This window comes from Macaca nemestrina, chromosome 2, assembly GCF_043159975.1.
Source record: "Macaca nemestrina isolate mMacNem1 chromosome 2, mMacNem.hap1, whole genome shotgun sequence".
Lineage (NCBI taxonomy): Eukaryota > Metazoa > Chordata > Mammalia > Primates > Cercopithecidae > Macaca > Macaca nemestrina.
In genome coordinates this window covers 100,931,805-100,958,600 of record NC_092126.1, presented here as the reverse complement: position 1 = coordinate 100,958,600, position 26,796 = coordinate 100,931,805, and the positions used below count along the sequence as shown (strand labels likewise).

At 42.8% G+C, this 26,796-nt stretch overlaps 1 protein-coding gene across 2 annotated transcripts in view; it reads right to left on the bottom strand.

Annotated features, from left to right (window-relative positions):
- Positions 1–26,796, bottom strand: part of LOC105480186 (integrin subunit alpha 9) — a 387,973-nt gene that overhangs the window by 51,574 nt on the left and 309,603 nt on the right. For both annotated transcript variants that reach the window (XM_071091443.1, XM_071091444.1), the window contains one exon: positions 23,583–23,690. In XM_071091443.1, coding sequence (XP_070947544.1) covers positions 23,583–23,690 — 108 coding nt within the window. The remainder of the gene's footprint in view (positions 1–23,582; positions 23,691–26,796) is intronic.

The following is a 26,796-nucleotide window of genomic DNA, read 5'->3' as shown; positions in this document are numbered from 1 at the left end:
TTTTGTTTTGTTTTGTTTTTTGTTGGTTTCTTTTTTTTCAGTAGAGATGGAGTTTTGCCACATTACCCAGGCTGGTCTCGAACTCCTGAGCTCAAGCAATCTGTCTGCCTTCGCCTTCCAAAGCACTGGAATTACAGGCATGAGCCACTGCACCCAGCCTCAATTACTTGGTTCGAACCACAACTTTGGGGAAAACACACTAGCCTGAAATGATCTCAATCAACATCGGGATTGGATGATTTTAGAGGTCACTAGAGGGAAATAATGGGGAGCAGGCAATGAACTTTAATGAAGATTTGGTAATTATTCCTTGGGTTCAATTGCTGAAAGTTGCGATAAATATTGGAAAGCCCATTTTAGAAAGCAATACGTAAGCTGTTGATGTGGGGAGCAGCATGAATATTCACTTGCAAGACAAATGAGGAAAACAACTGCTGCAGTGCTCCGCAAGTGGGCGTTGGCGTGTGCCAATCAAATTTCAGAACCAACATGGATTCAAGAAGTTCTGCATTTCAAATAAATTAGGCAAATTGTAGATGATATATTCTGGTAAACTGCTGACTAAAAATGTGGCTTAGAAATGATATCCAGCAATCTCAGAAGATGCACACTTGGATAAAATGATTTTGTGAAACATAAGAATGGAGAGTATTATAGATTAATATATCATTCTTATAAAATTTTAAGCATTCAACCACATGATTAAGCTAAACATTATAAGCAGATAGTTGATTATTTCATTCATTTCCCCTAACTTCTTTTTATTGAGGTAAATTTACAGGCATTACAATCCACAGATCTAAAGGGTACAGTTTGATGGATGATGTCAGCCAGTAACTACTACCCCCATGGAAGTACAGAACTTGTCTATTGCTCCAGAAAGTTCCCACCAGTCCCTTGCCAGTCAATTCCCACTGTCCACTCCCCCCACCTCAAAGGCAATCATAGTTCTGATTCCTATTAAGTTGGCAAAAAAAAAAAAAAAGAGGGTTAAATTTACCTAATTAGGGAAACGGGGGATACGCTATTTGAGGCTTGTCCTATATTTAGGCATATATAGTACATTGTGGATGGAAAATATTTATGCTTATTGGGCGTTTGAGAATCTGAATGTGTGTAGTTATACTCTTAATATCCATCACTTTTTCATTCGGAAGCCTGCAGGTCTCCACATTCCCTGTCTGTCTTCTGGAGTGGACATCTGCTGACAGACCACTGGAAACTGTTTTCTGCAGCCCTGTGGCACGCACATTCCTCTGCTGAGATTACGAGGCCTGGCCACCCAAACACATTTGGTCTGGGTTTAGAGAAACAGAACCTCTGAGCCCTGCAGGATGCATCCGTCCCTCATTAAAATCAGGCGTGGGAGCAGAGTTCCTCCTTGCTCTGCACATCGGTGCTTCAGGCTTCCAGGCAGGGAGAGGAAGCTTGGGAGCAGAGCTCCAGCCCAGCCAGTGTCGCTAATGTGCTTCAGGTGTGAAGAGCTGGTGCTGTCATCCGGCCACAAGATGCCAGCAGAGAGGGGTGGGGAGCTGGGAAAGGCAGGGCAAACGAGTGAGAAACAGCCAAGCCTCAGTGTCAACCCCAAGGGGCAGAGTCACAGCTCAGAAGTTAGTTTCCATCTCCTGCTGGGAGTTTCTGGGGTGGCCTGTGAACAGGGTAATGGCAATGGCGTGATGTGATGCAATGTGACACCTAGTCTGCCCCTGGTGGGATCTGGAAGAGGGAATGAGGACTGAGTCTGCGGTGAATGAAAATCTTGGCCAGTTGCGCTCCGACTGTGGTTACATGGGAATCACTTCAATTGGGGAAAGCAACGTTTTTCTGGATGGTTCAGGGTGGTCCCCTTTCAAAACGAGACTGAAGGTTGCCTGGTGCTACATAAGTCTGATTCAGACCAGCTAATCCTATTGCAGTCGCACCTTCAGTCCTCAGCTAAAACTCAGGAACTCAGTACCTACTCAGGGTCATCAAGGTTGGGGGGTGGGGGTCCTCTAAGTGTGTTGAACAGGTACCGACGTGACAGCCATGACAATAGTACCTAACACGTGCACGGCCCTTACTGCACGCCAGGCTCTCAGTGCTTTCCACACATTAGCATTCAGTCCTCACAGCAGTCCGCTGAGGCAGGTGCTATTACTGTCCCCATTTTTTTTTTTTTTTCTTAAGATAGAGTCTTGCTCTGTTACCCAGGCTGGAGTGCAGTGCTGCAATCTCAGCTCACTGAAACCTTTGCCTCCTGGGTTCAAGTAATTTTCCTGTCTCAGCCTCCCAAGTAGCTGGAATTACAGGCGCATACCACCATGCCTGGCTAAGTTTTTTTGTATTTTTAGTAGAGATGGGATTTCACCATATTGGTCAGGCTGGTCTTGAACTCCTGACCTCAGGGGATTCACCTGCCTGAGCCTCCCAAAGTGTTGAGATTACAGGTGTGAGCCACCGCACCCGGCCTACTGTCCCCATTTTACAGATGGAGGCAAACTGAGAGGCAACAGGAGGCCCAATGACCACCAGAGGTCGCCCAGGTAGCAGACCACATAACTGGGCTGGGGCACACATCACACAGATGCAGACATCTGCTTGTCACCGCTTTCCTGCACTACCTCTTAGGTGGAAGCTGGATGGGGCTGGGGCAGGAGTCACAGAGGAGTAGAGGTGGAGGGAAAGCTTCCTCTCCTCTTACTGTGGTCAGAGGAAGAAACCACTAGCCTGGAAACCTCAGCATTCTCCAGCCCGACCCATTTCCACCACTGTGGCAAAAAAAAAAAATGACTCCTGCTTAGACCATGGGAGATAAAAGTGCCTGCTGACTGAGAAGAGGCCTATTCTGTACGGCCTCTTGGGCTAGAAGGGGGAACAGAGCATTCTGGAATGTTGTTTCTGGAAGGCAGCTGTGAGATCATGCAGTCCTTGTGGCCTCAGCTGACAGATAAGGAAACAGAGGTCCCCGAGTTCAGTGACTTGTCCGAGGTCACGTCCGGGCCCCAGTGAAGGAGTTCTGTGGTACAGACGCTCTTGATGAATACTCAACAGTCTTGGCTTCAGCCCTAGCTCTGCCTGCTAACAGCTGTGCCAGTTTGGGTCTCCAGGGCCTCAGTTTCCTTATGTACCCATGAGGATGTTGGCCTATGTAGTCACTCAGGTTGTCCTCAATTGCTAATTCCTCACTTCATGAACTGTCTGTGCATTTTCATTACAGCAGGGGGCTACCTTATCTCATCACACAGATAAACAATTACTGACTATCCAACCCCCACAACTTGGTTTTAACTGCCCTCTTTGCTCAAAGTCAAGGGGATGTGATGCTTTTTTTTGTGTTGCAGACAACTCAAGCATCTTCGGCCAATGACCAACAATGTCATTTCCTTGGCTGGCCAAGGACTCTGTGGCCATCGCCCCCTTGCTCTTCTCTGCCCACTCACTCCTCATTTATTTCCCAGGCTATCGGAGTCCAAATGCTTCTCATGACATGGCTGCTTATCTCTCAGGGCCTCTGGGAGCTGGCAGAGGTCCATGGCTATTAGAATTTGAACAAAAGGACTTCACCAGGCACCCAAACAAGGACAGGAGGAGGATGCAGGACATAGTGAAAACACTGTATTCTACCACTGTACTGAGGGTTTTCTGTTGGCATCTGCCCTCCTCCTTACCCCAAAGAGGACATTGTGCAAACTGAAACCATGAGATGGTGGTGACTGGGGAAACTGTCAGGAACCCTGGCTGCGGGAGCCCAAGGAGTGACCATCTCTTGGTGGCAGAGTCTGGGTCAGCCTCAGTCAAGGGAGCTGTCATGTCAGAAGCCACCATGGTGCTGGGCCTCTGAGAGGATAAAGTGTCCCCTGTTCACTCTAGGGGATCTGGCAAGACCTCGCTTCATGAAGTACTGGGTTTGAAGTGTGAATCAGGGCTGATTCCATAGGTGTGATGCTGAGAAAGAGAGCAGATTCTTTGTTTCAAATGTTGTTGTCATCTGATCCCAGGTGGAGAAGGGAAGTCAACAGCTTTCACTCCCCAGGCTGAGGTGGTCTGATAAAGGGCTTGGAGGAAACAGGGCATTTCTATGTTGTAGGCTCGGGAGAGGGAACTCAATCAGGCACTTATAAGAGTTGTCTGTTGACTCAGAGCAAGAGAGAGGACACAGGTTTCCCCCACAGGGCCCCAGAAGAGAGCAGCCAAATACAGTCCCTGTGCCTGGGTCTGAACACTGAAGAGGTAGAAAAGTCCTCTGATCTTTTTTCTAAGTGTCATGCTCCAAGCACATCACCCTGGGAAACTGCTTATGGTCCCATCTCCACACTGAGTTCAGGTATCAATGGAAATAATACTAACATTAGGCGCTGCTCTAAGAGAACGGCATATGCTGAATCCTTACGGCACCCATGTGTGGAGGGTACTACTCTCAGGAGGGTGACCATATAATTTATTGTCTCAATTGGGACATTTTTGAGGTTCAACCAACTAGAGCAGCAACACAGAGACATTTATCAGGGATGTGACCCGTAAGCTTTAACTTCTGGTCGCCTTAATTTCCACCCCTTTTTACAGATGAGAAAACTGAGGCCGAGAGAGGTTAAGTAACCTGTCATGTCTGAGAAGCACATCTCCAAAGTCCCCGCCAGGATGCTCTGTCCCACTCCATCTTCCTTGTACCAGGCTGCATAGTTGCTATTCCACATACTGAAGCCCAAACACGCCCTGACCACCACCTCACTGTTTATCCATTCACAGCCTCTCAGAGCACAGCTCCTAATGAGATTATAAATCTTGTCTACAAATTTCTCCCTCCACCAGGAAGTCAGCCCCTCTCATGATCTGACTCAGAGGAGGTGGCATTGCAGGTGGATCTCAAAGGATAAAGAAAACTTCTCAAGAGTAAAGGGAGGAGGGAGAAAGGAATTCCAGGAAGAGAACAGCATGTGCAAAAGCATAGAGGGGCAAACTTGAGACCTGAGTCTAGAGAGCCGAGGAGTTCAACACAGGTCAGGGACTGAATGAATGCTGGGTAGCAGTGGCCAGAACAGAGCAGGGGAGATGGGCCTGGACATGGAGGAGGGCATGTGACAAGTCTTACATGTGGCGTGGGTGGAGGTAGTTACCTAGAAGGTTAGAAGAACCAGGGAAAGCTTTGAAGCAGGAGAATGTATGAGAATGTATGATTTAGATTATGTGGATTAACATCGCTCAGAAATAAAAAAATAATTGCAGCTTTGGTATGTGATATTATTAGTTTTTTGTTTGTTTGTTTGTTTTAGACAGAGTTCTGCTCTGGTTGCCCAGGCTGGAGTGCAATGGTGCAATCTCGGCTCACTACAACCTCTGCCTTCCGGATTCAAGCGATTCTCCTGCCTCAGCCTCCTGAGTAGCTGGGATTATGGGTGTGCGCCACCATGCCTGGTTAATTTTGTATTTTTAGTAGAGATGGGGTTTCACCATGTCGGCCAGGCTGGTCTCAAACTCCTGACCTCAGATGATCCGTCTGCCTTGGCCTCCCAAAGTGCTGGGATTACAGGTGTGAGCCACCGCGCCTGGCCTATTAGTATATTTTTAACAGGCAGAAGCATAGATGCCTCTACCAGTTTGCCATTCTACCAGTATCAACCCCATCAGCTGGCTGGGGTTCCAAGGATAGGGAGGGTCACCAAACTGTCCGTGACTTAATGCCCCTTGAATGCGTGCATCACCAATAAAAGGAAAACAGAAGATTACATTAGCAGAGGAACAAACCCAATGACAGTAGTGCTCCCCATAAGCCACGGCTGGAGTCATCCCCAGTGTGGTTTCTGGGTAAAAAAAAAACCTAAAAACTATGATCTAAAAGCTATGTTTGTTGAATTGGCTTGGATTAAAGGGGACCTAGGTTCATTTTAGAATAACATGTGTTTCCTGTTAACTCACGTTTCTGTGTTATTCATTGACTTTATGTTCTCTGTTACATCCCTGGGCCACTTTTCCATATCGTATTACACCAATCACAGCTGATGGCAACGGGGTAAACATGACCCACCCCCTGACTTATCGTTTGCTTCTCTGAAGTCACACGCTCCTTGAGTTTGAAAACTCAGAGAATGTTTTGAATGCCTACTTTGCTAATTCAATTACCCATTGCCTACTCTGAGAACCAAGGCATCGAAAGACAGTAAGCCTCTATTCCAGCACAGGAGGCTGAACACACACCATAATGGCTGTGGTGACATTAATTTTAGGATTTCAGGGTTTGAAATAAAGATAGTACTCATATAATAACTGAGAAATGATACCAGCTGGTTGATTAGCCTGACCTAAGGTGTCTAGTTCTAGAAAGATAAATAAGATAGCTTCACATTATCCATCTAGAAAAATGCAAATCATGATTCATAGTTGCTTACCAGCCTTAAAGAGCTCTTCAAATTATATCTCATGTTAAATCATGTTGTATGATTTACTATTGTTTCTTCATATTGACCAAAGACTAAAATATGATAATATTAATGAATCCTAAGACAAAAACTTTCATGTATCACCATTCATTTCAAGACCCTGTACTAACGCAGACTCTGGATAACCTACAAATGGTGAATGCTCACAGGCTCTGTTCATTTACTCAGATTTTTCAATTGCAATGACACTGTTTAATATAAACCAGAGAAACAGCGATAATGATCTTAGATTGCTCCTTAATATGAACATGCCTAACTTCATGTTACTTGCACGTGCATCATCCCATTTGAAAGTAATGAGTTTTCAATGGCATTCTTCGGGAGATCCTTCTGAAGAATGATGGGTTCTTTTGCTTTGTGAAAAGAGACTGTGTTCATTAGTGCACCAAGTTCGGATATTCTGACATTTACCCCTCTGTGTAGCTAGTGGTTCCAAGGTGTTTATACAAATAGACAAAAGTCCAAAAAAAGAGAAACAGTCTGATGATCATAACAACATAAAGTAGGCTTATAGAAGGCTCTGGCTTTGGACAGTCCCTGCTAGCTTCAGTGTTCAAATAAAGAGTTCTATCTTTGAACTGAAACGGGTAAACAAAATCACACAACAGCCCACTCCAAACCTGCAGAGCTGGGGATGGAGCAGGAGGAGCAAGAAGTTAAAGAATGACCTAGTATCACTTAAGCACAGAAAGGAAAAGAGAGTAACTATAGATGTCTTCTCTCTTTCTAACTGAAAACTGTCTTCTAAATAAAATACTTGCTTTCTCTAACCCTTTCCCCAACCCTTAAGGCAATCATCCCTGTGAAAAGTGGTATGGGGTCTGAAAAGGTCAGGGTGTTACTGAGATCAAACCTGAAACTGAAAATAAAGGGGCAAAGCCTCCAGACCAATGTTTCAGAGGAAAGGTTGAGTATAATCCATTACACAGTTTTGACTTCTGTATGAGGCTGCTATTATTTCTTGAACAATTTTGCTTCTCATGATAAAAGCCAGAGGATTTCATTTCTAACAGCTTTATGGTTTGACTAAAACAATGCCCCTGCATCCTCCCTTCCTCCCTCTTCCTTTGCGTTTGACAGGCCAACATGCTGGAAAGTCAAGAGTGCAGGCCACCACCACCAGGCTGCCCTGTAAAATGGGATGGCCGTTAATTAATTTACATGTAATCAGAGAAAGACAAGTTCCCCAGACGAAGCCCATTTCCCAGGCATGGGGATGGCCTTTTATTGGCGTTAAAGCGATACAGATGGGAAGTAGTCTCAGAGAGGCAGTGGCACAAAAGAATTTCCAGATGCGGTCAGATTCTCTTTAGTGAAAAAGCGATACATAAATATGTTATCTGAGCACTTGACATGCATACCAAAAATGTTTTCCTTCCACAGATAATGAAATATTTTGGAAGCAGAATGGTCTGTTGATTTGGGTAATAAATGAGTCAGTAGCCCCCATATGAGACACAACATGGTCCTTGGAATTGTATCTGCTTGTTTAAATTCTGGTTCTAGCTCTTGGACCCATCTTAATGTAAAGAATGAAGCTCAGACCCATCTTCCCTTAAAGGCTAAAGCAGCACACCTATTGATTCACTGGGTTGTTTCTGCATTTCCTGCATATATTGCTTTATTAGTTCCCTTTTATCAAAGGGTAAATCACACTCATTTTCTGGATGCCATGATTCCTGCATCACCATCTGTCTAACCTCTTCCCCTACGTTTCTGAGAGTACATACACCAGAGCAGTGAAAAGTGAAACCTCGGTGTCATTTATTAAGTCTCAAGTTTCAAGGACTTCATGGGAGGCCTGAAATACGCTTTAGGTCATAAGTTTAGATTAAAGAGAAGTAAGTGAGGTTGGCTCCCTGACAACTGGGGAGATCATTACTTCTTAGCATCTAACAATGTTGAGGCAGTTCCTTTTGGTCTGAAGAAACTTGGGGTGTATGTCAGAAAAGTGTTTTCCTGTTTTTGTGCTTCCGAAGCATACACAATTAGTCCTTGGAAGGTTAAATGAGAACCATGTGTTTCTCAGCAATGACCGATGAGCTCTGTTTATCCTCAGTGAGATTTCCTGTTATCGACTTTGGTAACAACCCATCACCCCTGCCACGGCAGGGCTCTGTGTCATGTTGCTTTTAAGGAATGAGCGCAAGCAAACTCCTCACCACCAACTTTTAACGCCTATTCATGTAGCAGACCAGAGAACACCAGGCACCTACACATCGGCATTCAACCGGCCCACACGCTGGCAACGAAGCGTTAATGCTTCCAGATGTCACAGCAGCTGTGAGCACAAGACATTTGGGCTCCTTGATAAGGCCGGGCGCCTTCAGTCAGCAGGGAGACAGCACTGCCGGCTTGATTTATTCTCTCTGGCCACACAGGTTAAAGGGCAGCCTCTGAACCACACTGTGTACGGACAGCCAGGGCTGAAGCTTACCCCCACCTTCCAGAGGGTGTGTGTTGAGTGTAACTTGTGCACAGAAACACACACGCTTTCTCCCTCTAGCCAAGCTCAAATTAACCAACAGCCTAGGAACGTAACTCTTGTTCCAGAATTCAATCAGCCATCTCCCTTCTTTGAAGTGTTTGGCTTCTGTTGAGAAAAAGATTTAAGGCAAACCTAATCCTGACCCATTTCAGGAACTTGACTATTCAGCTTGCATTCATACATGTGCAGAAAGAAGAAAATGCAAAGGAAAAACAAAAGAAAGTTTAGGGCCATTACTGAGATCAGCAGTGTCTGTGTGAGAGAGAGAAACTGAGGGGGAAGGAAATATGTATTCATATCCCTGACCACAGCTTGTAGGGTTGAAATTTGCTCTAAGAAGCCTTCGTTTCTGATAAGTAATTCAATCTCTTATTTCAAAATTTCGCCTTCTTAATCTCACATTGAAATTAAGGCAACCTCTGCCACGGGCTAAAGGAATTCGTCAAAATATTCCTACTGGGGGATCTCAAGTAGAGATGAGGGGATGTCCTGGAGCCAATCCCCAGGAGATACAACGGGTGACTGTGCGTCTGAAGATGCCACTAACAGAGTGGAATCACTCATTCTTTTCATTTACGTGAGCACTCACTATGGTCTTGGCACCAAATGCTGGGGATACACAGGGAATAAGGACCTTACCCTTTACTCTCATGGTGTTTTTAATCTTGTGGAAGAAGACTGACGATAAAAGAGTAATTTCACATAGTGACGAGTGCTACGAAGAAAACAACATACAAATGGGATACAGCGTAATGGGGGTTTGCAACTTTAGGTAAAGTGTTCAGGGAAGACTCATTGAGAAAGTGAACTCTGGGCTCAGATCTGCATAATGAGAAGGAGCCAGCTATGCAAAGATTGGAAGGAACAGTGTTCTCAGTAGAGGCAGGTGCAAAGGCCTTGAGGCAGGACCATCTGTGAAGGCATCTGGGAAGGCTTGACAGAGAGGACATATGAACTGGGTCTTGAAGAATGAGTGAGCTTTCCACAGCCAGAGGGGAGGAGAAGCCACTAGCAAGGGCAGGGGGCCCAGGGAAGTGCATAGTGAGAGCCTTCAGCAGCCTTCATAGTCCAGGGAGGCTGGAAGACAAGGTCAGGGGCGAGGGGCCATTGGAGAAAATGGCCTGGAAAGGTGGGTGGGAGGGAACGTGGGGTTTTGGACCTCATGGCTTTGGCCATTAAGATTACCTTAATTTTTTTTTTACTGAGAATCTCAGGAGTGTTTCTGAGCATTATACAGATAAATTATTAGAACTAGAAGTTGGCGTAGAGAATTATTAGGACTAAAGTTCTCAGACGGTAAACCAGGTCCTTACTGCCTGAGTGATAATGATTCGTGATGAGGAGGGGTTGGATGAAGAGGCATGGGATGTGCTGCCAGTTTTGAATTTTTATTTGGAGAATATGGAGAGAGCAAAGAGGACACCCTAGGATGGGAAAGAAAATTAAAGGAATTGTAATCTTTTTTGGAAGAGAAGGGGGAAGTCAAGGTAATAGCTCAACTTCTCTGTAAGAGGGAACTAGGCAACTGCTTTTCATTTTAGCTAAGGAAAGGTCATGGGGCACGGAGAATTGTGGATAGTCATAACAAGGGATTTGAGGGATACCAGAATGGCTTAACAAAGAGAACTTGCTGGAAAAGTGGTTCTGTTGTACTGGGGAGACGTCTCGATTGTATTTTGTCCAAAGGTAGAAGGTTGGATCATACAGTCCCCCAAATCCACCTGTTCCTACATGAGAGGGGTTTCTAATCCTTGTTAGAAGGAACCTCTCACCCAGAGAGCTGGCTTGGTACAGTCAGCCCTTGACTTTCTAAAAAAAAAAAAAAAAAATTGAGGGTGAAGGAGGGAAAAAAGAGGCATGTGTTCACGATGGGGAAGAGCAGCAGAGATAAAATGTGCATTGTTCAGTTTTGTTCTGGGTGATTTGCTGGGTTGTTTAAAGTGCCAGGCCTGGCTCTTATACAAGTGTCAACTCCAATAAGCTGGCTGCAGGGGAGACTTCTTGTTGCAATTATCCTGCAAGCATAGCTAAGTCATAAAATCCAGGACTTTTCTGATGTGAAATGTGCAGGCTTTAAAAATCAGTATCACTGTCAACTGCTGTTGCCAGCAAAATAAGTGATTCACATTGTGGCAGAAAACTCCCCCAGACTGAAAGCTAATGAGAACACACACGGCGACTTCTGGACGTCCAGTCGGAATCCCACACAAGGGCAGCATAGGGGCTGGCATTTCAAAGGTCAGAAATCAAATAGGCTATAAACAAGGGGGAGAGAATTCTCAGGAAAGACAGACTTGGCAAGGACTTCATAGGCAAAGAAGATCCCATTGCAGACTCCTGTAAGATAGCTTTGGTCCCTGCAACTTCTGAATAAAGGTCTCCGTGAAACTGTCCCTGACCACTGCATTTAAAATTACAACCTTTCCCAATCCCTATTCTCTTGCTTTTTAAATTTTTCTCCATAGCATTTACCATCATGTAATAAACTATATGCTTTACTTATTATTGTCTTTCCCCACCAGAATGTAAGCTACCTGAGGGCTGGAAATTACTTTTTGTCTGTTTTCCCCTCTGCAGTAGGTGCTTAGCATATGCTGGGTGCAAAGTATTTGTTGAAAGAACGAGCATGTGGATAAAAATATCCCCACAACAGCCTCTCGTGGTGAGGACTGTCATCACCATTTTACAGATAAGAAAATGGGAGAGCAGAGATTTAAGTCTCATGCTTTAGACCAGTGCTTCTTAAATATGAACAGACAAAGGAATCCCCGGGGATCTTGCTGAAGTGAAGGCTCTGACTCAGCAGGCCTGGGTGGGGCCTCAGTTCTGCACGACCGTGCCTCAACTTCCAGGTGGTGCTAGAGCTGCTGGACAGCTACACACCCAGACAAAATGACAGCGCAAGACCCTGCAGGTGGCTGAAGGAAATCAAAATGTTTTATCCCAAAATAGATTTCTTTGACATAGTTTGAAATGGCTGCTGCAGGGCCAGCAGACAGAAGTGGCCTTGCAAAACTATCACTTGTGGGGAAATTTTGCATCTGTAGAGAATCTCCTTGAATGCAGCCAGGCCTTCTCTTTCTAGGCCTTTCCCAGATCTAGGACAGATTTGAGTCTGACACCTTTACAAGTCTGAAAAGAAATTCACCATCTACTCTCTCTAAGGATTAAGACCTGGAAGGTTTCATCTACATAACAATGTCACCGTTGCTAGCCAAGCCTCCTTCTTTCTCTCCCCCACAACATGTCTTGCCATTAAAACCTGGTTGTGGTCATGCTCTGAGCATGCATTCTTTCTATAACCTCAAGATGGTATATAAGCTTCCGTACCTTACTAGGGGGCTGGGTCTTCATTCTGAAGCCTCCCCTGTATACAAGTTAAATAAATCTGTGTGCCTTTTCTCCTATTAATCTACCTTTTCTGAGTTGATTTTTCAGTGAAAAGGACCAAGGTTTCCACACTGTACAGTTGTGGCAGGGTGAACCCCCAAATTGGGGTTTGGCCTGGGAGGGCCAGTGGGTTTTGGCTTCCTAAGGGAAAGAATTCAAGAGGAAGCCCAGAGAGTAAAGCGAAAGCAAGTTTATTAAGAAAGTAAAGAAATAAAAGGGTGGTTACCCCATAGGTAGCACAGCCCCAAGGGCTGCTGCTTGGCTATTTTAATGGTTATTTCTTGATTAAATGCTAAAAAAGGAGTGGATTATTCATGAGTTTTACAGGAGAGGGGCTGGGAATTCTCAGAACCCAGGGTTCCTTCTGTTTTTAGACCATATAGAGTAACTTCGAGTTGCCATGGCATCTGTAAATTGTCGTGGTGCTGGTGAATTATCATTAGTGTCACCATCTTGATTCTGGCTGGCTTCAGCTGGCTTCTTTACCACATCCTGCTTTATCAGCGGGGTCTCTGTGACCTGTGTCTTGAGAAACAATTCCTGCTGAACTCCTATTTCATGGTGAACCCCACTGTTAAGAGTGAACATCAACTTAGCCACTTACCAATTTACCTTGGCCTTCCCTCTAACTCTTCCTCGCCTCAATTTCCTCACGAAATTATTATGAAGATTAGATTAATTTGTTCTTGTAAAGTACTTGATACAGTATCTCTGCACTATGCCTATCTGTAATAAGTTAGTCAGAATTCATTACTTTTTGGTCTGAATCTAACAACTTTCTCTCAGAATCCTAACGGAACATTATTAAAGTTATGTTCTACTTCACCAAAATAGGAGAAGTCAACATTTACGCTAAGAACCATGATAATATAAACCTACCATCAGAAAATTAGAAGTTTCTTCTGAATATATTACGTAAAGGTTTTGAGACAGGTTCCTAAAAGTGGGATTGTTGGCATTCGTATTTTAAATGTTGGTAGTTATTGTCAAATTGCCTTTCACACCAGCAGTATTTGAAAGTGCTCATTTCTCTTCATCTTAACTGACAATGGATCTTGACAATTTTTTAGATTTTTGCCAGTTTCATGAGGAGAATAACCTCATTTTAAGTTTGCATTGCTCTGATTACCAATGAGGCTAGGCATCTTTCTATATGTTTATTTGCTATTAAAATTTCTTCTTGAACTCCTGGCCTCAAGCAATGTTCCTGCTTCAGCCTCCCAAAGTGCTGGTATTACAGGCATGAGCCACCACACCCAGTCCCTAAAATTTCTTCTATGAATTTCCTCTTCATATAACCTCAACCATTTTTATAATTTTTGGTCTTTTCTGTATTACTTTGTAGAAGTAATTTATATATTATCTGTTACCCATGTTGCAAATATGTTCTCCCAAATATCTTTTCCCTTATGATGTATTTTGATCACATAAAAGTTTAACTTTTTATAGATTTAAATTTGTTAATCTTTTCTTTATAGTTTCAGGATCTTATGACTTGCTGAGGAAGAAGGGCTTCCCATCTAAAGATTACGAAAATATTCAGTTCTGCAAATACTTTTTTTTTTTAACATCAAACTTTAATTCACCTGTTTTTGTTTGTTTGCTTGTTTTTCTGTGAGGTACAGGCTTTCTCTAATTTCTTCCCAAATGGATAGCCAATTGTCTTCAAATCATTTATTGAAGAGTCTATACACTGCCACTGTTTTGGAATGATATTTCATCAAATTTATTTTTCTGCCCCCTTTTCTCTATCCTCTTTCTCTGCAACTCCAATTGTGTATATCTTGAAATACTTTGTGGTGTCCCACGAGGCACATCAAAGGCCTCTGGGGCTTCAACCATTTTGCTCATGTTTTATTCTTTTTTCCTTCTGTTCTTCAGATTGGATAATCTGTACTGTAATCCAGCTTCAAGTTCACTGATTCTGTGTCAGCTCAAATATGCTATTGAGTCCCTCTAATGAATTGCTCATTCCAGGTGTTTTACTTTTTTTTTTTTTTTTTTAATTGAGACAGAGTCTCACTCTTTTGCCCAGGCTGGAGTGCAGTGGTGTGATCTCGGCTCACTGCAACCTCTGCCTCCTGGGTTCAAGCAATTCTCCTGCCTCAGCTTCCTGAGTAACTGGGATTACAGGCACATGCCACCACTTCCAGCTAATTTTTTGTATTTTTGGTAGAGACGGGGTTTCACCATGTTGGCCAGGCTGGTCTTGAACTCCTGACCTCACACCTGCCTCGGCCTCCCACAGTCCTGGGATTACAGCCATAAGCCACCGCACCCAGTCAGGTGCTTAACTTTCTTTTATTTATATATTTTTTTGAGATGGAGTCCTGCTCTGTCATTCAGGCTGGAGTGCACGGGCACATCTTGGCTTACTGTAATCTCTGCTTCCCGGATTCAAGCGATTCTCCTGCCTCAGCCTCCTGGGTAGCTGGGATTACAGGCACCTGCCACCATGCCTGGCTAATTTTTGTGTATTTTTAGTACAGATAAGGTTTCACCATGTTGGCCAGGCTGGTCTCCAACTCCTGACCTCAGGTGATATGCCCAACTCAGCCTCTCAAAGTGCTGGGATTACAGGTGTGAGCCACCATGCTTGGCCCATGTTTTACTTTCAATTCCAGAATTTCCTCTTGGTTCTTCTTATAATTTCCATCTATTTTATTATTCATTTATTTAATTTCCACTTATTTTAATTTATTCATCGATATTATTACTGATATTCTCTATTTGATGAATCATTGCTGTCATACTTTATTTAAACTGATTTTAGTTCTTTAAACATTTTTAATAGCTGCTTTGAAGTCTGTTAAATCCAACATCTGGGTTCCTCAGAGACAGTTTTTATTAACTGTTTTTTTTTCTTCCTGTACAGCACATGAGAAATATATATGATATATACAGTGTCTGTGTGTGTATTTAAATCGGACATTTTAGATAATATATTGTAGCAATTCTGGATTCTTACCCCTCCCATTTCGGGGTAGTTGTTACTTTTTTTGTTTCTTTAGTGACTTGCCTGGACAAACTCTTGGGAGTCTTGTTTTTCCTGGGGTGTGCAGCCTCTGATGTTTCTGCTGGCAAAATACATATTGCATATATACATATATACACATACTTATCACTTGTTTTTATTTTTAAGCCTGCTTTTGTATGGGTTGTCCTGGATCAGCACAGCTTAGTGATCAGCCAATGACTGATCAGAGGCTGTATTGTGTCTGTGTGTCTTCTGGGGAAAGTATTTGAAGATCAGGCAGTTTACAGTCAGCTTCAGCTTTTACCTTCTGTATTCACAAGTCCTCACAGCCAATCAGTTGATTCTCTTGGATTTTTTTTTAGGGAGACAATAACAATTTTTACAATAGGGATATATATATATATATATTTTAGAATAAAGGCTATCATTTCTTTTTATTAAGGCCTCCAACACAACTAAACTGAAGAGACACGAGCAGTGACTCATGCTTGTTCCTCACTTAGCTTCAAGTTTCCTATAGGTTTCTGGCAAAGGGTCTTTGTCAAGTTAAGGAAGTCTCCTTCTATGCCCTCCTTACTGGAAATGTAATAAAATATCATAAATAAATGTTGAATTTAATTTTTCACTTTTTAGAAGCCCTTATCAAGATTATCATTTGGTTATTTTTCATTTAATCCTTTTAATATTAATAATAATATATAATGAGTTATATTAAACAGTTTCCTCATGGAGAACCAACTTAGCATTCCTGGATTTCATCCTATTTTACCCAGAATATATTATTCTTCTAATAGGAATCAATTTGCAATTTATTTGGAACTTTTCTATCTGTCTTCAAAATGGGTTTGGCTCACTGCTTCCTATTTTTGTGTGAATGTGCCCGCTCTCCATTTCTGGTTTCTGTACCAGGGTTATGTTAGTTTTCTAGAATGAGTTGCTTTATCTTTTTCTACTCTCTGGAACAGCTTATGTAACATAGGAATTATCCATTCCTTGAAAGCTTACTAGAACCTGCCTATATAGCTATCTGGGTCTGTGATTTTTTTAAGGTATAGGTCTTTGTCTACTTTTACATTTTTTTTCTAAGATAATCAGTCTAGTTGGACTTTTTTTTTTTAACCTCATGCATATTTTCTTAAGATTTTATCTTTGTGTGAATAAAATTATAAAAAGATATTTTGTTGTTTTTTGTTTGTTTGTTTTGAGACAGGGTCTGTCATCCTGGCTGGAATACACTGGCGTGAACATGGCTCACAGCAGCCTTGACCTCCTGGGCTGAAGGGATCCTCCCACCTCAGCCTCCCAAGTAGCTGGAACCACAGGCTTGTGCCACCATGCCTGACTAATTTGTTTTTTATTTTTTGTGGAGACAAGGTCTTACTTCCTTGTCTAGGCTGGTCTTGAACTCCTAGGCTCAAGGATCTTCTTGCCTTAGCCTCCCAAAGTGCTGGGATTACAGGTGTGAGCCAACCGTGCCCAGCTCAGAACATGTTATAATTTTTAAATCTTCATACAAGTATGGTACTTCTTTAAAAAGTATTTCTAGTGTTGTTTTTTGGCATCATCACTCTTCTTTATTTCTTGTTGAAGCTTGCTGTAGGTTTGTCTATTTTTTTGGACCAAAAAATAGCTTTTGATTTTGCTAATGTGGAATACTTTTGTTGTTATTATTATTATTTTTTCTATTTCAGGATATGCTTTGTATTTAATAATACCTTCATTTTACGTTCTTCGAGTTGGGTTTATTTCATTGTCCCTTGTCTAGTTTTTATGTTGTCAATTTAGTTCACTTGTTTTCAGTCTCCCCTGTTTTCCACAGGTAAGTAGTGGCATTTTCCTCTGTGCTGGTTTGGCTAAATCCCATTGGTTTTGACATGGACAACTGCTCACTGTTGTTCACTTCTAATTTGTTTGTCCCTTCAACTTTGATTTCTTTTTTATCTAAAAAGTTCATTTAAATGGTGTTTAAAACTTCCCAAGTGGATTTGTTTTCAGTTGTTTGCTTGCCTAACCTTTTGTTTTTGACTTCCAAGTTTATTGCATTGTGGTCAGAGACTGTGGCTTCTACCGCTTTGACTTTTAAAATTCTATTGATACTTATTTTTGTGTTGTTGTACATTGAATAATTTGTAGATGTTCACATCTGAAAAGAATGTGCATTCCTTTCTGTTAGGATCTCTGTTAATTACTCTATATAAATCAGTTTCTTCAGTCCTTACAATGTGAGATAGGCACTACTATTAGCTCATTTTACAGACGAGGAAAATAAGATTGGGGAGTTTAGGTGACTTCCTCAAGGTTGCCATAGCTGGTAAACAAGGGAGCAGTAATGAAAATCAGACATTCTGACTCATTCTGTCTTGGTCTCTATATAAGTGATCACAACTCTAGTTGCATTATTCAAATACTCATTATTTTACTCCTACTTGTGTGATGATTTTTGAGGGGAAAGCCATAAATTTTCTTGCAATGACTGTGAATGTGTCAATTTCTTTTTGTGTTTCTATGTCTTTCTATGTTTAAAGCTATGTCATTGGTTACATAAAATTTCATTTATGTTACAAATTCTTAGTGGACTAAATCTTTAACACTCTGAAATATATTTTCTTTTGCCCTGTTTAATGTTTGTGGGTTTTGGGCTTTAATTATACTTCATTTGCTGTTAATATTGCTATACTTGATTTCTTTGGGTTAACATTTGCCCCCTTTTTTTTTTTTTTTTTTTTTGAATGCCTTACATTCTGGGTAACTTCGAAGGTGTATTTCTTAGAAGTTATTTGGTGCTTGGATTTTTAAAATTCTAATCTGAGAGGGTCTTTCACTAGGGCATTTAATCCATTCATTATTATTTTGATTATTGAAATAATTAGGTTTATTACTTCCATCTTATTATACATACTTTTTTTTCTTCATAAATTCTTTCCTTTTGGATTGTTTTGAATTTTATTATGTTTTAAGTTCTTCTTCTTTAGTGGTTTGGATGTCTTCAATTGTTTTTTGTTGCCCTTAAAATTTTATATATTTAAATATTTATTTTACAAAAGCCTTGAGTTAAGTGGTACTTAAACTTGTCCCACCAAGACAAGAATCTTGACTTGCTTTCATTTCCAGCTCTCTTGACTTCTAACTCTTATATTATGATCATCTGATATTTTCATTCCAGATTGCTATTTAGAAAAGGAATAAGTTTAACTGGCTTTTTTGTTCTTCTTGCAATACATTCCCAGAAAATCCAAGTTTCTTCCATTGCTTTATTCTTTTATATTTATTCTACTGTATGGCTCATACTGAGGTTTCATTTGAATGATCACAATTTTGAATTTACAAATCTCCAGTTTATTCTGTTTCATGGAAACACTGTCTTTTTGCATTGCTCTGAAGACATCAGTCTTGCTTATTGAGAAGCCTTCTGTTGGCCTTGTTACTGCACCCTCTGGTATTAGTTATTTTGATTGCAGTTGCTGCCTCTCTACCCTGGTTGATGCTCCTCCTCTGGTGGGTGATTCTTGGAGGTCTACTCATCATCTGGCTGTCCTATTGACTGAGCCTGCTTCTGGTGATTAGGTAGCGGGCAGCATTTTCAGGAGCAGTGTGCAATTCAGCACAATGGGAAGCACGTGAACCTTGGAGTCAGACAGACCTGGTTACAAACCCAGCTCTATTTTTTAGAAGCTGTGTCAGATTGGGCAAATCTTTGAGGCTTGGTTCCTCAACTTGGGATAATGACCTTACCTTATGGATGTGCCATAAGGATTAAATTTGACAGCACATGAAAAAGGCTATTAAAGTGTTGGGACAGCAATAAATGGTATTCATTTTTTGGGGGGAGGGTCAGTTATTCAGGAGTACTTTCTTCCCTCTTTAGCCTTGGATTATATCGACTGATTTGATGGCCCCAACTTAGGAAGTTCCTCCAGGTCATCCTTGGGGAAAACAATTCATTCCTCTATTTATGTCTAATTTTAAGCTCCTGTTATGGTCAGTGATATATCAGGTGCATATTTTCTTCATAGGGATATGAACAGCCCCACTATAAATTAATTGAAGTTCCCATATCAACTGACTCATTGTGGGATACCCATCGTACATCCTGGGTAGCCCTGTCTAGTGTACGTGCATGGGGAGGGACAATTTTACAATTTACTAAAATATGAGTCCTGGCACCGACCTGGAATATTCTAACAGATGCTGGTATTCATGTCATATTGAAATCAATATCCTAATGGTACCCTATGGCAAAGACATTGATGTAACCCCTTAGAAAATTATCATTCATCCCTACAATTTTATGTCCTCCTGGAAATCACGTCAGTTCTTTAGAATCACTGCCCCATGGCACGAACAGAACAAGCCAGAGAGGCCAATATTTTCAATTGGTTTTACAGGAGGAGGAAAGAATGGTATGACATTTATTTTATATCTCTTCTAGACTAACACTAGAGTTCTTTGAAAAACCCAGTACTTTCACCTGGAATAAAAGTTCTAGCCCTTCACTCCCTGTTAGCTATCATTTCTAACTTTTTCCCTTTTTGCATATTAACAAGAGCCAAATCCCAAAGCTGTCTCCTCCAGTGTGAGAAAGCCGCTCACAAATACAGGTTTTTAGCTCCATCAAGTGAAGCTTGCAGTCTGAGATAAAGCTCCCATCTCTTCCCTTGAACCTTCAGGCATTGTGAGTCAAACTTAACTTTGGAAAGACCACTCCCCTCTTCCCTTCATGAGCCATGAAGTTTGTGACAGATGTGTTATCTTGATGCAATCTTAGACCTGCACTCAGGGGCTATGCTACATGGCTCGCCTCTGCAGAAGAAGGGCAATAAAGTGAAGCGGTTCAATTTTTCAAGTCAGTTCTGAAAAACTGAGAAGAAGATATATCTTCACTTCAAAACGAAATCTCTAAGGAGCAAGTGGCCACAGCCTGCCTCCCACAAGCTGTCTGGCTCACTCTATTTTATTCCTGGAAATCAGGTGAGTTGTTTAGAATGACTGTCCAATAGAAGCAAAAAAGTAAGCTAGGGAGGTCAATAGCTACTGCTCATTGCAGCAGGCCAAGGGTGGTTTGCTGACAATGTCCATGACATATAGTTAGACTCTAGTATCAAACAGGGAGCTTGGCCTTCTCCATGCCTAAGTCAGCAGATAGGAAGGTTCAGGTCTACAGCACACACACGATGTACCCAAGAGGAGTGATTAATTTACAAACTGTCAGAGGAAATGACTGTGGTTTAGTACTCTCTGTCATTCTGCCAAAATATCTATCTCTGCACATCTGCAGAAGGCACACAGAACACCTACTCTTGCATATTTGTATAAGAGCTAGGCAAACAGAATGGAGAACTAGGTGTAGCTCCCAACACAGCAGATACTCATCATACACTCACACATGGTGACTGTTCCTCTATCTGGAATGTTTTCCTCTTCACCTGTTCTCTTGGTGAACTCCATATCCTCTAAGCCCTGACTTGAAGAGCTTCCTTTGTGAAGCACTGAACCTTTGTAGCATCCTTGGGCCTGGGCATGCGTCCATTATTGTATTTGTTATATGGTATTACAATGGTATTTTATGTATCTGTTTCCTGCAAGACAGTGAATTCTGGGGCAGACATGGGACTTATTCCTCTTCTTGGAGCCTGGCATGTAATAGGTGCTTGCTGAGTCAGTGTTTGTGAACAAATCAAGAATGATTTGTTATTGGTAATTTTGCTATTTTAGATAGACTAGAAAGGTCTGCCACTCTTCCCCTCTATTATTTTCATGATCATTACAATCTGGCTTCCTGATGGACAGACACTAGGTCCACAGTGACCTGTTTCCTTTTTTTTCTGTGCTGTGGGAAGTCAGAGCAGGGTCCACACAACCCCAGTGGGTGGGAAGCAGTGGAAATTGATAGTCTTTCCTCAGGCCACCACTGTGGCTCTGTTTTTAAGTTAAATACAAGCACAGCAGAGGGGCTCAGAGACATTTGCTACAAGGAAAGAAGATCACGAGCCAAGGCTGGGAGTTTGGAGTGGTTACACTTCATTAGGCTCCCCATAAAAACCTCCCATATATAAGCCAGACACTCTCCACTTACAGACAGCTGGACCTCAAGAAATCCTTTGGGCAAACACAAAAGACTCTTTGGTGAAAGCTAGAGGCAGGTTGGTCCTGCCCAGGGACCCAAGAAGCAGCCCCAGAGACTTCTAAATGAATTCTGAACCAACAGTCAGAAAACTATGCCACACGTGGGTCCACAGGTAGGGTGACAGCCCAAAGCCCACAGGGCCAGTAAGCCCACCCTCAGTATGCTCTATGGATGATAATCACAGGCAATACAGATGCCAAGGGCACTGTTAAAGAGGGAGAAACCATATGAGGGTCCCAAGGGTGTGGAGAGGAATGACAGATGAGCCTTCCCTCCATTCCTATAATCCGTTTCTGCTTCAGTCGGCTTAACATGCCCAGCTGGTGCCCAGCTGCTCGGTAGCCTGTTGGAGGCTGGGGAGTGGTGGTGGCTGAGAGTGGGGGTGGGGAGGGAATGCCACTAGGCCAAAGGGTCACCTCCTACTGCAGTACAGAGAATGAGTGCTGGTTTCTCCTAATAGGACTGAATTTCACTTGCACCAAGCCACCCAAATCCCCAGAATGAAAGCCCTGCTCCATTCAAAGTCCCAGAAGGCCAAAGTGGAAACCATCACGAGCTCTGAGTCACACCTGACCCAGTGAGCATTCTCAGGCCCTGCTGAGCAAGGGAGGGGAGGAGCCACAGGAGGCCCTCGCTGGGGGCTTGAAGGCAGAGGGTGTGCCAGCCCCAGATACTGAAACAAGTATCTGGGGACTCTTGCCTCTTCACTACAGCACCTCATGCACTCGCTTTTATGTTTCTACTCTTGTTGTCATTCTGGACTCAGTGGTGATCGTTTGAGCTTTCCTACTTGCTTAGTGAGATGTGCCAGTGCATTTACTTTTCCATACCATGAAGATGCCCACAGCCTTTGATCACAGGCTGGGCTATCCAGATGGAGACTTGGCCATCTTAGGAATTCTGTTACAGACTTTATGAAAATTCTAAATATAGTTTTGAAAATCCAAAGGATTTGTTTCTCAGGCCCAAAGAACAGAGTGCAGCCAGCTCACACCACTTGGGTATCTGAGGGTCCACTCAGCCAGACCGATAGCCAGGCAGTTCTCCAGGTCTTCAGGAAACCACTTCTAATGCCTTCCATGCAAGTCAGCTATTTGTTAGTGTGAGCCAAAATCCCTTCCAGTGGCTTTTCCTTGGCTCAATGATCAGTTAAGAGGAAAAGGGGTATCCTTGGTTTTGGGGTACCTTCAGAATCTGAGTGACTTAAATGTCTTGTTTTGGTCAATAGATGATTTTGCCCATAGGAAAAAAAAGTATCTCTGCAACACTGTATATGTTCATGTGAACAACTCAGAAAGCATGCTTGAGGAAGAGAGCACTCCTAGCTGCTGGGGAAACGGTGGCGTGGTCAGTATGGCTAATAATATTTAAGAGGGTAGCCAGGAGCCTGTGTGGTTTTTTCACCTCATGCTAAGTTCCAACCACAGTACATCATAGGTACACAACACTGGCGGCTTTCTTCTGCTGGGTCAGCAGAGCCCACAGACAAGGGGATGCTGTGGAACTGGAATGGAACATCATGAGGGATATTAACAACTGAGTCAGCATTTCGGGAGGATTGACCTGTTCCACATTCAACATTCACATGCAACTGGTTTTCAGCCCACATGACCTAGAGGGCAGCAATGCCAGAAACTATTGTCACCATCACACAATATTTTCTGAACCTCCACCCTGTGGGCTGTGTCCTCTTCAACTCTGGGCTCAGATGTGTCACCTGCTATGGGCCTTGCTGCCCCGATTTTCAAGCTATCTATGGAGAAACTGTCCCTTTGGCTGAATGTCCTCCATGTGCCCCTATAGAGAGCAATGCTTTTACGAGCCTCTCCACATGGACTGAAGGCATTTTCCCTGTGCAAAATGCACTCAGCAAAGTGCATTCAGACACATGCAACTGCAGACAGCTGCTGGGGGTTCCCAGAGCCAGCGAAGTCCATCCCAGGAGATGGTTCGTAATCAACCCTTCCCTGTCCCCAAAGAGGTCTTCTTATGGCATTAACCAAATAGTCTCAATGTAGAAATTCAGGTATCATAGGTCCCCTGGCCTCTCCAGATAAGGTCTCCAAAGGATAGAATGAGTTAAATTTTCTGAGCCCTTGGGGTGGATGTCAGGGTAGGGTGGAATACAAAGTTTGAATGGGCTGGCTCAAAGTTGAAAGCAATAGTGAAAACAAATGGAGAACTCACCACCATTTCCTGGACATGAAACATCTCTGCACCACCAGATGAGAGTCGATTAGGGAAAGAGATGCTGACAGATGACCCTGGAAGGGTGCTCGGGCCAGTGTTGTAGACCTGTGGGTGTGGAACACACACAGCAAGTCTCAGTGGAAGACAGCAGACCTCCATTTCCTGTCATGCAATATACATTCTAAGGTTCTTTGAAATCACATACAGAAACTCTAAGGTTCGGATCTAGAAGGTCACGACTTGAAGTAAAGTGAACTACTGAAAATTTCAGACAGGAAATTTCAACAAAATAGAAACACTTCTAACATGTATCTAAAAATTCCAAACTTTGAAATTACCATATTCCCTTTCAACATTTTACTGTCTTCTTCCTGCTAAAAATTATTTTTCTTTTTACACGCATAGGAATTTACTCATAGACTATCACACCTGGTGAAAACTCAGACATCATAATCTAGTCCAGTGGTTCTCAAACGTTAGCATAACATCAGAATCATCTGAGGGACTTGTTAAAACACACATTGGTTGTGGGGGGTATGGAGTAGGGGTCACGCCCAGAGTTTCTGACTCAGTAGGTCTAGGGTGGGGCTGGCAGATTCACATTTATAACATGGTCCCAGGAGATGCTGATGTTGCTGGTCCAGGAACCACCCCTTGAGACCCACTGATCTGGTCCAACCTCTTTCCTTTGCCAGTTTGAGGTAACTGAGGCCCTTAAGGACCAAGTGCGTCATCCCAAAACCAAGTGATTGAATATACAGAGAGAGCTGTTTTTACTACACTAGCCAGCTGATTTGGTTTCCAGGCAATCTGCAGCTCATCCCTTGCACAACTGCACCCCTCTTCTGTCTCCCTCTGTCTCAGCATTTGGTTCTATAAAGCTTTGTCTCTCTTGTCTTCCCTAGCATTTCTCCATTTTCTGTCTTCAGAAGTCAATCATTTCCTGAGAAATGAGGAAAAAGATGGAGGTCACAGAGACCAATAAGAGCAAGGAGGGAGAGAAAAAGCTGAACATGAAACTTGAGGAAGAAACAGAATATGCAGAGGAATAAAAAAGGTGAGCAGATCTCTAGAGACAGAAAGTAGATTAGCGGTTGCCCAGGACTGGGGAGCAGGAAGAATAGGGAGTAGGAAAGGCAGCAATGACAGGCCCCCCCGAAGATGTCCATGTTCTCATCTGTGGAACCTGTGAATGTTATGTGGCCAGGGGGAATTAAGGTTGCTAATCAGGTGACCTTAAAATAAAGAGGTTATCTTGGATTATCCAGGTGAGCACATTGTACTCATAAGGGTGCTTATATAGGGAAGAGGCAAAAGTCAGATCAGAAAGAGATCCTAAGACTTGGCCAGCCATTGCTGGCTTTGAAGATGGAAGGGGGCCATGAGCCAAAGAATGCAGGCAGCCCTTAGAGGCTGGAAAAGGCAGGAAGTGGATTTTCCCCTGGTGCTTCTGGCAAGAACACCAGCCCCAACACTGGGCCTGGCAAGGCCCATTTTGGACTTCTTTTCTTCAGAACTGTAAGATAATAAATTTGTGTTGTTTTAAGCCACAAATATTGTAGTAATTTTTTATAGCAGCAACAGGAAATTAATACAAGAAGCTATGTCAATGGGTTTGGAATTTCTTTTTCTTCTTCTTCTTCTTCTTTTTTTTTTTTTTTTTAACAGTCCAGAGGTCTTTCATTTTTTTAACACCTATTATGCCATGAATTTATACAGTTCAGGCTCCTTCCCACTGGTTCTCACAAAGTGTGCTTCTCTGGGTGGTGCAGGCTTGCGCTTCAGTTGGACTGAGGTATCTTTCTCTTTGGCTTCCTTCTTTTTTTTTTTTTTTTTCCCCAAGATAGAGTCTCGCTCTGTTGCCCAGGCTGGAGTGCAGTGGCCTGATCTTGGTTCACTGCATCTTCTGCCTCCTGGGTTCAAGCAATTCTCCATGCCTCAGCCTCCTGAGTAGCTGGGATTACAGGTGCCTACTACCATGCCCGGCTAATTTTTGTATTTTAGTAGAGATGGGGTTTCACCATGTTGGCCAGGTTGGTCTCGAACTCCTGACCTCAGGTGATCCGCCTGCATCTGCCTCCCAAAGTGTTGGGATTACAGACGTGAGCTACTGTGCCTGGCCAGTTTCCTTCTTTTTCTGATCATTTTCCTTCACACGTTTCAGGAAGCGATCTTGGCTCTTAGAGTGCTTAATGTGCTCAATATGCACATTAATTCTCTTGACAAGAATCTTGCCCTTAACTTGTGTTTACAACAATGCCAACAGTATGCTGGGTAACACTGTAGACTCTTTCAGTTTCGCCATGGTAATACTTGCAGAGCATTCCTTTTGGAACAGTACCCATTCCCTTGATGTCTACAATATCACCTTATAGATTCGCATATATGCGGCCAAAGAAAACAACTCCATGTTTTCTAAAAAGCCTAGAGAACATATGTCAGGTGCCTCTCCTCTTTCCCTTTGGGTGCGGCATTTCGGCGAATTACTGGAAGATGGCGGTTCTGTTCAAAAGGCTGGAATTTCTTTTGGGGGGGGGATCAAAATGTTCTAAAATTTTGCAACAAGGATGGAACTGGAGGTCATTATGCTAAGTGAAATAAGCCTTGGGAGGCTGAGGCAGGCAGATTGCTTGAGGCCAGGAGTTCGAGACCAGCTGGGCAACATGACGAAACCCCATATCTAAAACATTAGCCAGGTGTGGTGGTGTCTCCTTTTAGTCCCAGCTACTCAGGGGGCTGAGGTGGGAGGATTGCTTGAGCCCAGGAGGTTGAGGCTGCAATGAGCCGAGACTGCACCACTGTACCCCAGTAGCCTGAGTGACAGCGAGACACTGTCTCAAAAAAAAAAAAAAAAAAAAAAAGGAAAGAAGCAAGCCAGGAATAGAAAGAGAAACATCACATGTTCTTATTTGTGAAAATCAAACAAAATTGAACCCAAACAATTGAACTCAAAACCAAAACAATTGAACTCCTGGAGATAGAGAGCAGAGGGATGCTAACTAGAGGCTGAGAAGGGTAATGGGGGGATGGCTGTGGCGGGGGGAGGTGGGGATGGTTAATGGATTAAAAAAATTGAAAGAATAAGACCTGATATTTGATAGCACAATACGGTGACTATAGTCAATAATAATTTAATAGTACATTTTAAAGTAACTAAGAGAGTATAATTGGATTGTTTGAAACACAAAGGATTTCTTGAGGGGATGGATAC